The sequence below is a fragment of the Neurospora tetraspora genome (assembly GCF_033439725.1).
Source record: "Neurospora tetraspora strain CBS 560.94 chromosome Unknown B0H65scaffold_5, whole genome shotgun sequence".
In the NCBI taxonomy this organism is placed as follows: Eukaryota; Fungi; Ascomycota; class Sordariomycetes; order Sordariales; family Sordariaceae; genus Neurospora; species Neurospora tetraspora.
This window is the reverse complement of record NW_026944387.1, coordinates 589,793-601,080: the sequence shown is the minus strand read 5'-3', so window position 1 is coordinate 601,080 and position 11,288 is coordinate 589,793. Positions and strand designations below refer to the sequence as shown.

Sequence of the window (11,288 nt, the reverse complement as noted above, 5' to 3'; positions counted from 1 at the left end):
AGGACGGAGCCAAGGTGTCGCGATTAAAGTGCTTATACATTTCCGTACAACTACATACGTTGGTGTAGGGTAGGCAAATAATTAAGACATTGCCCGGCCTGTTATATCGTCCCCATGGCATGTTTGCAGGTTGGCTTGTTTTTGAGTTTGCGATGAGGTAGGATAATCGCGATTTGATCTCAGATCTGTCGCGGTTATGTGCCTTTTTTCACCCGCGTGTCCGCATAGTATCCACGTCCGCGCTGCGTCTGATGTCCGACTAGCATCGCAGGTGAAGGAAGCATGTACATATGTGTAAGCAGGGTAAGGCACCTTTACAGCCTTTAACCTACCTTTGGTTGGCTGGGTGTCTGTGGAGGTCTAGAATGACGGCGACGTGCGTGATGTATGTGTTGGTAGCCGAAGCCGAACCAACATTTTACGCCGGGGAATTATCATGGGATGGGGAAATCATTGCCTTTCGTATCAGAAAATGGGGTCTTTTTCCCGGATGGTTTTCATCATCTATCTGCAAGGAGGACATACATGTCTACCTTACTGCACATGCACCTTACATACGGACGTAGGGCTATGTGCAGAGCCGACTGCAGCACTGCTCCGTATCCGATTCCGTGCACACGGGTTTTTGTTTTTGCATGACATGTGCCTACCTCTCTACTTGAACGTCAACTGTATTCCCGGAAGTCAAGTCTCTGCCCCCAAACTCAAAATCTTTTCCATCACACGCTGCCGTGAGACCAACAAGTACCAAACACCATATGACATCGCACTACCTCTAGCGGCACGGTGACACGACGCGTCCCGGTAGCAGTAGTTCACGTAGCAGAGGTCCAGACCGGGCAGGGCAGCATCTCTCGTTCTACGTCAAGAATGCGGGGGTGGAGACCGGGCGGGGGGATCATCATGACAGGGACACAACATGTCGAACTGGTCGATCATCAGATCGGGGATTTAATTTGTTGACGAGTAGCGACAGATATATTGAGGCAAGTGAAGCTGTTGGCAGCTTTGCCCTTTCCGCCCTTCCCATCGATACGAGCGGCGGGGAGATTTTGGCGTTACCGTCTTATGTATGTAGCCGTTGTCAGGCTGACTTGAGTTTTGGGTTTGGGTTGTTGACCATGTTTTTCGTGATATTTACCCCTTGAACTTGCTTCAATGGTGGTTGGGTGCCTGACGAGATGAATTTGACATGTCAATGTTTACCCCATTTGTTCAGCGAAAAGTATGGGGAAGTGAAACATAGCGTTATCCGATGGTGATCAGTTCCTTCCGTTCAATGCTATGGGAGATGATGTCTTACATCGCAGCTTCCTCTTCTTAGGCCCTGATCCGTGCAAGTTCTTTCCTCGTTTACTTTTTCTTCCCAGTCGCTTTCCCCCAAAGTCAGATGCACTGCAGTCTTTTAAACTTTCCGTTAACAAAGCTTTGCTTCATGCCCATATCACAACCGTCAAGACATGTATCTTACCTGCACTCTTGACAGACACTCTAGATACCTACATATCGTATTTTACCGGGTCCAGACACACATCCGCGCGCGCAAACCGTAACAGCCGCTTACACGCAGCCGCCATCCACAAAACGCGGGCGACCAACAGCCGCGCTTCTCTTCTTACCTCGCTTACCCCTTCCTTGTAATGCCTCCCCCGGGCCCCCCACGGTTTTGCACCCATGAAGACTCCTTCCCTACTTGCAATCACTGAAGAAATCTTATCCCATCCACATGACCCCGAAAGGATTTTATCCCCCCTCCTCAGAATTTAGAAGGCGGGACGGAGCCGAAGACGGGGAACGGAAGGTACGGGCGGAGTCACCCGTACGCGCGGAGTACTACGGAACGGAGAGCTCCTCCTACCTGCCCGCGGGTCATTTTCGACAGATTCCTTTTTTTTCGGGTCGGCCATCACTCAATGTTACAAACACCGAATACCGAGGATCAAAAGGTTTGTAATCGTAATGTGGATGACATGGGCGAAGATATGGGGAAATATGAGGGGGGTTTAAATAAAGGGACGCATGGTAATTTATCCCACGTGTTTTGGGTGGGACGATTTGCGGAGAGTCGGAGGGGGAGGGAGGGGAGGAGGGGTTATATAATTCGGATAGATGGGAGCCTCGTCATTTGAGTTTTTAGTTGATACTCGAGCTGCGCTGACCGAAGTTGGAAATGCGGTGCTTTTTTTCCTTGTCTTCTCTTGTCTTCAAATCTGTGTTGTTTCGTTTCAGCCCGGCAAGTGAAGCTGAAGGGTTCAAGTCATTCCGCAAAACCTTCAGTTCAGCCTCGGATCATGTCCTTGTGTGGAAAAGAAACGAAAGACGGGCCAAAAACCAAGGACGTATTTTCGTCCTCGACATGGCAGTTTTCGAACACGAAGACACACACCACCACGGTTACCAAACCAAATATCGAAAATCCAAAAGCTGAAGCAAAAGAAAGCGATTTTGATGTAAAAAGAGGTGTGGTTGCAAATCTTCCTCCCCAACAAGGGTGCTTTACTGGCCTCAACCGGCCCTGGTATTACTAGTCCCCGTACAAAAAGCGTGGAGCGTGGGGGAAGATGTCACACCTAAACACCACGTCCAATCCAGTAGATAGGGTAGTTGGCGTTTATGTCGTGCTGTGTGCATTTAAACGCCAGTTACGCCTTGAACCGACAGATGCACATACTCACGAGGTGCGCCAGCTGTTGCGAGTATTCGGTGGGCGTGTGTTGGCGAGTACGTGTGCCGTTAGTAACTGTACTTAGTTGCGCGGGGGTTTGAGGAAACTGCAGTGGGAAGATGAGAGAAGTGCTGTTACGTCTTCTGTCTACGACTTAGTTGGACTTTGTCTAATGATGAGTAAAAAGGAGCCCTTCAAACTGCTTTCCAGCATGGATTTTTAGAGTCTGGGGAACAAAGGGCAACAGAAACGGGATGGCGTCCGGCACGCGATCACGAGACTCGCATGGAATGCCGTTTGACTTCTTTGTGACCATTCTCTGAGACGGAGATCCCCGTGCAATTCGACCGACCGAGAGATCGAGGGCATGTTCATCCAAAGGTGTTCCAGACACATACAGTCCACTATACCATTGTGTCGAAGTCAAGATTGGAAGCCATGGATAGTCCAGACAGAAAATGCCCATATGATCAAAACCACACAGTCTTGTCTTGTGTAAGTGGCAATATAAAAACACAGCTTGTTCCCTGTCTCTCAGTTGTCAGTTTTGATGAACGAAACGGACTCGAGGGTGCACAGCAGCTGCCTGGATTTCGTCCCTTGATCCAGTTCAGTTTTCAGCTGCTTGGGCTTGGGCTTGGGCTGTCATTCCGTCTCACTACGTCTAGAAAAAAAGAGCGAGAAATACCGGATCAACAGCGACTTTTCCGACCAACCAAAACACAGCTTCTCTTCCCGGATAGCATGTGGGATGGTTGGTGGTTGTCCCTTTTTCTTAAGCAGCGCACTTGACCACCCTTTTTTTTTTTTTTTCAATGGCGCAAAAAGAAGAAACGAAAAGATAATTGGGGGAATTTGGGGGGTGTTGACCACCACCATCTCCTCAGCGACACAGTGTTGACTTCAACGTTTTCTGTTTGTCCGTCGCAAGTCCGTTTGGCATTTTACGATTACCGAGCCGTGTCGTGCACCGGACGGCCTCCCGCCGTTCACAACACCTGCGCACGGAGTGAACAGCGCCGGCCGTCTAGTATCCACTTCCCCGGACCTGGAGTGCAATCATCAACCCCCGTCCACCCCGGGGAATTGGGAGGGACCCATTTTGAAAGTCAGGAACGCCAGGAACATCAGGAAGCGTCTAGGTTCACGACAGAGTCGTTCGCGAAGGTAGAGGTAGCAAACATGGGGTGACTTTTCGCCCTCTTTTCACCACTTCATCACACGAAGGCTGTTGTCATCTGTCTTCGCTTCCAGACTGCCGGGTATGCTTTTCTCTAGGCATGGCCTGATTGGGCGGCCTCTTCGTTTTTTGATGACAAGGCTGGAGGTTTTATGAGATGCAATAGGTCGCTTTGCACAAGTTGCTTTTGATCGAATGCCCTTCGTGTACATAGCCTCTCGTTTCATGAGGCACGTAGGGCAACGCAGGGCACGCTTGAATCTTGATCGCCGTTACCGTCTCTCTGGAAGCGAGAGGAGGCAGGGCAGGGCAGGGCAGTACACGTGTACTATGTAAGGCAGGTCATTTTGCGAATGATGCTGGCCCTCAGGGGCAGCGAATCTCCACAGACGTAATCGGCTGGCTTGAGATTGCAGCATTTCGAATCCGGACATGACCGTTTGGAATACCGGGGCCGTACGAAAGACATGGTGGTGAGGAAGGAAGGCCGACCCTCAGCCGTCACCAGTAGCAAATATCCCTATCCCTGGACCGTTATGATGAGACTGGGTGCTCACGTGCCGAGCAACGAAATGCCTCGATCCCAGGCAACTCCATGGTTGCAGGGTTTTACGGGTATTCGAATATCCACCCGCAGGATTACGGAGATCCACAAAAACCCCGAGGCTAGAATGTGATGCCGGCTGCGAATGACCGAATGCCATGGCGTCGAGAGAACTGTTACATCACCCACTGTAACAGAACTTACAGAAGGCGTGGAGAAGGCATTGTTGACAATACATACCGGGGGATGAAACGGCGCATAAAGCTCGTCTGTCATATCGAAGTCAAGAAAAACAGTCGTAACAAAGTGGTTTTGGTTTTTAATAACGAAAAGATAAACAGCGAGAATGCTTCCGTCAGATTTGAGTTGTGAAGGAATTGGTTTGCAGTGATGGTAGGGCGCCGTCGTATCCTCCCGCAGCCGGAGATCCGAATTTCCCTTTTCTAGTGCGTCCGCGGAAGTTGAAGTTCTGCGCCTGGCGAGTGCGACTTCACTGCAAATCATCGACCAGGGACACTGCTAAAATGAATAATACAGCGTGGGGTGCATCGTCGATTCGGATGTGTCTTGTTGCACAGCGCAAAGGAAACAAGAGACAAACAGACTCTGCTGGGGTTGTTGGTCAACTCAAGACATGATGGGTGCAACCGACGTTCCCAGGCAAATCCAGGCTTCTCCCCTCGAGGCTGAGGTCATTGTCGAAACGTGGCTGGCCCAGAAGCGTACGGCATCCTTTTGGTCTTTGGCAGGACGGCATCGTGATGGTGGCTCGATGGCCAACTGTTGTCCAGTGAGAAGAGGTTGATATGGCAACTGACCAACTCCCCGCATATGAGATATTACTGGAACTGGCAGTACAAATCAGACGGGAGGTTTCTCATGCCATTGACTTGCTACGAATGTGCTCAGCGGACGGATGGTCCCCAACAAGCCGTACCAACAGAAGAGGGCTGTCGTCCGCATGCGCCTTTGCGTCCTCTTCCATTCGAAAGACACATCGTGAGGCCGAATGTTTTGTTTAACTACGGACGGGTAGGCGAGGTGTGTGGGTTGTTGTTGGCCGCGGCAAAACGGAGCCGCCTGCTCCCTGTGATGAGGATGAAATCACGAGGTCAGCTCAGGGAGGGGCAAACTGCCCTGCCCTTGCTGCCCTTGCTTCCAACCAGACGCCGTCACAATCACAGCCGTGTCAGCACTCCGGATGGCTTCCCGCTGTCGATTCGATCACAGGCCGTGGTGCCCGTTGTTCCATTTCCATTGTTGGCCGGCGGGGTGACCCTATTTCAGGCTTTGAGAGGTGATTGCCGACCATTCTAGTCGACGGCAGTGCCGGATGGTCCCAATCTTGTCAATCTCTGGCAGTCTCGTGTGCTTCTCTGTTGGTTGTTCCATGTCGCCGACTCGCCCTGGGTGGCCGGAAGCAGCCATGGAACAGTCGAACCCTTCATTTGGGGCCGGCAATTGACGATGAGGACTCGTGATCAAGAGGGCCTCACTGCCGTGGGTTGTTGAATTGGCACTGAGTGCAGGCATCGCAGGTAGATTGCAATGCGGGCCAACGATCTGTAACATTGGGCGACAGGTGTCAGGCACCCGCTGCCAGTCATTGCATCAGGAACAGACAGGGACAGAAAGCAGGTTTGACACTTGGCAGATCCCTGGTCTCGAGCACTGACCACTCACAGCTCCCAGGAACGGTTCAGCATGCTGAGGTTCAAGAGAGTCAGCGTGGCGATTTGCGGGGAAGAAGGCCTGGCCTTTTCCAGCTTCAAGGCCACCTGAGCACCTGACTTTGACTCGACGGCGGCAAGGCTTTCAGGCTGTGCCGCAGTTTGAAAGGGTCCGTTTTGTTGCACCTGACCTGACGTCCAATGTACTGGAAATCAGTAGATGGGCCGAGATGGGAGAAATGATTGACCGTTTTCGAACACAATGTGGTAGACAACCACCAACGGACATCCATCGTGATTGATATTAATACATACCTAGGTATGGTGAGAATGAAACCCGGATTTCCGGGAGATCTCCCCGAGTAGCCCAACTCATCATGAGGGATGGCAACCCATTTGGGAGAATAGTTCCCATTCCAGCATCGTGGTTGTCGCTCAAAGTAACCCATCATTCCAGTTGAGGCACTCTGCTAGACACCGTCGACATGTCTCTGGCATTTGTGTCCCGTCCGGCGTCCCTGGGGCCTGAGCAGCCGACCGTTTGCGACACACAGGCACGCATGATTCAAACCGTGGGCTGGGGCCGAAAATGCTCCCGAACCCCACAGGCGCGTTAATATCCCAATTGGTCTAGACTTAGATTCCGGACTAAGCCTCATGCGGTATGTATCTCAACGGATGCTACCCTTCCAGGAAATCGAGGCAGTTCAGCCCCAAGACATGCTGTTGACGGCCCTGAACCTTGGGTTCCAACGGGTGTCCAGTGTCCAGTCGTTGATTGTGCCCCAGATTTGACGCTTTGTCGGGACGAGCGCAGACGGTTGCCGTTCCGGGGACGCGATTGATGTTGATGCAATTCGAGCGAATTCCAGACCGCGGAACGTCCATCACCAGACTGGACTTGTACAGTTTGGGCATGTTATTTCCACTATGACGCCCTGAGACGGTCGTGTCAGACTATGTTGATCTCGAGTCCGTGATGCTGTTTTTGAAGGGATGGTCGCGACGATGCACCTCATCACAAGGCACAACTTCCAACTGCCCTGCCTGACATGTGGAGTTTTGGCTGTGATTTTCGTCCGTTCTGTAATGCTGCGAGTTTGACTTTTGACTGAACTGACTGGAACTGAAAGCGTGAAGTCGTGGGTGGGCACGGGGGCAGCAGAAAACGGATGACAGTGCAAGGGTTGAGCCTGACTGACCGGTACTTTACGATTACAAAAGTGATGCACCGATCAGTTACCCGTTTCGGTTGGCTTACTTTCACGGGGGAGTACCGCGTACCGCTCCGTACCCGCGTACCGTAACCCCCGCCGCTACCACCCACCACCACCCTCCAATTCGGCCCTCCATTACGACCTGGAGCCACCAAGGGGTCGCCGGTACGTATTGTTTGTACCTGTACTGTAACCGACAACACACTTGAGCAGGGGCCGAGTGTGGACGGTACGGTATTGAACCAATTGGCCTCGTTCATCGCGTCTTGTGAGCGGCCACTCTGGTACTGGCCAGTGGTCCAAGGGCCCCGTTCGGTCCCATCCCGCGCTCCAGTGCCAGCACAAGAAGCAAAGTGGATGACTGACAGTACGTACCGAAATACAAGCAGGAGAAGACCAGGACAGGGCAGTGGAAACAGCGAGCAGTCACGGTCGGCCTGGGCCTCCGCTTCGATTGACTTTGACGTCCACCCCTTCCTTGCCAACCACTGCAGTACAATTAGACATCAATATCCTGTCCCCCACCACGGTCCGAATTCGTTCGATCTTCTCGTCTTTGGCACCAACTCCCGTTCCAACACCAACACATAACAACAAGTTACCACCCACATCACGCATTGGTCTCCGACACACCGACTCCGACAGCATCTCAGTAATTACTAATTGCTGCGACTCTCACCACAAACCCGCCACTGCGCTTGGTATCTGTGGAACTTGAAGGAAGCCGACGACGACGACATCAACGATCTCGACGACAACGCTTTCAACGATCACGCGAGACATCTGAGGGAATAAAGGGACGCAATAGAGGAGGACTCCGACTTGCATTGAAGCGACTCCTGCGCCAACACCCGCACTACTGTACCTTCCATCGCCGACATAACAGACCCACCACAGCCGGCCACGAAGTCGAAAAAAGCGGGCACTCCCAAGCGAAGAGATTTACACTTGGGACATCTCCGGTCTCCGAACCCGTCGACAACAACGACAACAACAAGAAGCAATTCGATACTAGATCTCAATTGTCATCCGACACTTGCTGCGGAGCCATCTCAACTTGGGTCCACTTTCGGTGCAGAGCAGATCCTGATTCCACAACCACTCCAGGATCGCATCCGCTGAAAGCAACCGTGAATCCAATTTCACAACCAACTCGCCTCGACAGAGACAATAAACCAAAAGCCGCACCAAATCCCCAGTCACAGGCTCGACTTTCGCGGTCGTTTTCGCGAAGTTAGCCGTCACCATTCGCCTTACTTGCATTTGTGCGTCTGCTTGGACCCAACGAGCAGCCTTCCCCTCATCATGCCTCTGTCATTAGAGACGCCCGTCCTGCAGGTCGACGCCAATGTCATCCACAAGGTCGACACTACCAACCCCGCCAACCTGTTTAGCATGTGGACAGGTACGAGCCCAGTCTCCTGACTCCTGCCCTTTATCTACCCGCATGGCGCCACCCCCGCGCCCCAGTAGCAACTGCTAACCTTGGACTCTTCTCCCTCTCTCCAGTCTTTGCCCGCTGCCGTGACTCCGTTCACCAAGGCCGTCGCCTTGAAAACCTGAGTTGGCGCCTCTGGAACCGGGAGACATTCTGCTGTGAAAGCGAAGTCGCCGACATCGAGTCCTCCGCTACCAGCCAGCCTCAGGACATTCAAAGGTATCCGGGTGGCGGCGAGGACATGCCCCAACTGTCCGGTAGTGTTGATTCAGCTTTGGACGAGGAAGCCGTTGACTTTGGCAACGATACCGACGCCGAGCCTCTTGAGTACCTCCGCCCCCGGATACAACGGCAAGACTCGTGCGCCAGCACCCGCAGCCGTGGTCGTGAGCGTCACATCACCTCCGGTGATCTTGAGAAGATGGTCGTTTCCATCATTGAGGCCAAGACGCCTCTGAACGCTCCCCTCCCGAGCATCACTCTCGCCCCACCTCCCGTCGAGGAGACCAAGCCTGCGCCTGTCTTGCACCAGCTCGAGCGGTCGGGGTCGACTACGACAGAGTCTTCCTGCAACACCTCGGAGACCCCCTCCATGGAGTCGCTGCAGAACGCTGCATCTCCCCAACCCGCCCCTCAGCTACGACCCACCATCATCACCCGTGGCTTCTCTGTCTCTCCCTCTCAACTTCCCATCATTCAACATGCTTCTGCCCATGCTTCTCGTCAGCCCTCTCCGAGCGTGATTCCCGAGCCTACCGCCGCTCCTGCTGCCAAGCCTGTCCAGCCTAAGAAGCAACAGGCCCGCTTTGCATTGGGCGCGTCCAACTCTGGCGACGATTCCTACACTGACCGCGAGCAGAGCTTCGACCATAGGAAGCAGCAGATTCCTCTTCCGCCTAAGAAGAAGATGTTCCAGGTCGGCAGGGGATCATCTGAGGAGGAGGAATCCCCAAGGGACCTGAAGAGGACAGGTGCCCTTAGCAAGCAAGTCGTCATCCAGGACAGCTCGGCCATTAGCGACGACTCGGATAGCGACTATGTCGACGAGAGCGCCATTGATGACGATGATGATTCGTCGGACTGGGAGGATTCGGTTGAGGAGAGCGGAAAGTCGAGCGTGGATGACAAGTTCAACTTCCAGCGTGTCGACTCCAAGGTCAACCTTACTTCTCGGCGATCGCTCATCACCCTGATGCTGCACAACAACACCCGGGCTCAGAAGCTTGGCAACGTCGCCTCGCAGTCCACTTCGGCTATCCCGCGTGCCCGCACCCAGCTCAACGGACCGTCTGTGGTTCCTTCCCCGAACGACTCCGACGAAGCGCCGTTGATGATGAGAGGCAAGCGTGCTCCTCCTATGCGTCCCATCAACGAGATTCCTAGGTCCGTCGCCCAGCCCATCAACGCGGTTGCCACCGGTATCCACCACCAAGCTTGCCTGTCTCCTCGTACCACGCGGCGTAACATGCTTGCCACCGAGCTTACAGAGTCTCTTCGCCGCAACCTGCTCTGGGAGAGATCCCACAAGAACTCGACAGCCTCTGCGGTGCTCAAGCGTCGCCACACTTCTCAGGATGTTGCCAACCTTAAGCAGTATCCTGAGCGTCCCTGCATGAAGGACGACAACGACAAGGAGCGTTGGGACCAATACTTCAACAAAAACGCCTACAGCGGCTATCACGCACAGGGTTGGTAAACATTTGTTACCATCCTACATCACTTATGCACATATCTCAACACAACAAAAGATACCCTTGGGGCCCATTAACTGGGTAACCCAATTGGCAGACCGGTTCGGCTGCCGTGTACACTTGATTCCAGCATTGGGAGCGACACACATTAACGAACTTCACTGCATGACCCGGCCGGCGTTTGATTGTTTATGATTTTCTTTGAGCTCGCGCATTGTACGCATCATTTTGGCCTTAATATTCATGGTGGATCTGGGTCAAATGGTCTTTCACGGGTGGACAGCCTTCGGGATTACAGGCTGGCGTGAAACGGCCGATGTTTACAATGATGGCATCACTGCCCTGGGTTCATCAAGCGGAATTGGGGGTAAATGGGGACAGGCGGGCTACTTATTATCATGCATCGGTTGCGGGCTTCTGAAATCAAGTTTTCTTTTTCTCTTTTCACATCTGGCAACATTGAACGGCGTTTCTACTTTCTCTCTCATCACCATGATACCAAAGTCCTTGCATTTGCCGGGGTGTTTCTTCTTGTCTGTCCTTCGCGGTTCGATGCAAAATGCAGACCGCTTCTCACAAAACTTCTTACCTTTCACATGTTTCACACTAGTGACTTCTCTTTGTGACATGGCGTGGCATCGCAGGCCTTCTTCTCGCATGGATGGGGGGTGGAACAACAAAAACGAAACAGCTGCTGGCTGCGTGTACGATACTTTGTACGATACTTTTTTCTTCTGAAAAAGGCTGATCGGTCAGGGCGCTGCGCTACGCTACGGACAAATCCTTCCGCGTGGTTCGCGCTTCCGCCCAATCTTTTCTTGACAGCTGAGCAGGCTAGCGTCTAGCGGAATGCAGGTTGCGAGAAGGAAAACAAAAAGGAGAA

General features: G+C 52.9%; 2 protein-coding genes across 2 annotated transcripts; both read left to right on the top strand.

Annotated features, from left to right (window-relative positions):
- Positions 1-681: 681 nt before the first annotated feature.
- B0H65DRAFT_468112 (uncharacterized protein) lies at positions 682-2,896 on the top strand. The gene is made up of 2 exons (XM_062826944.1): positions 682-1,173; positions 1,304-2,896. The coding sequence occupies exon 2, from the start codon at positions 2,171-2,173 to the stop codon at positions 2,426-2,428; it is 258 nt and encodes an 85-aa protein (XP_062680182.1). The 5' UTR covers positions 682-1,173; positions 1,304-2,170; the 3' UTR covers positions 2,429-2,896.
- A 5,685-nt stretch (positions 2,897-8,581) lies between these two features.
- B0H65DRAFT_509501 (uncharacterized protein) lies at positions 8,582-10,410 on the top strand (the record flags this gene model as incomplete). Its single annotated transcript, XM_062828321.1, has 2 exons — positions 8,582-8,681; positions 8,786-10,410. The coding sequence occupies 2 exons, from the start codon at positions 8,582-8,584 to the stop codon at positions 10,408-10,410; spliced, it is 1,725 nt and encodes a 574-aa protein (XP_062680181.1).
- Between the last annotated feature and the right edge of the window lie 878 nt (positions 10,411-11,288).

Coding starts and splice junctions, on each gene's coding strand:
- B0H65DRAFT_468112 (XM_062826944.1), top strand. CDS start 2,171: ATGCGGTGCTTTTTTTCCTTGTCTTCTCTTGTCTTCAAATCTGTGTTG.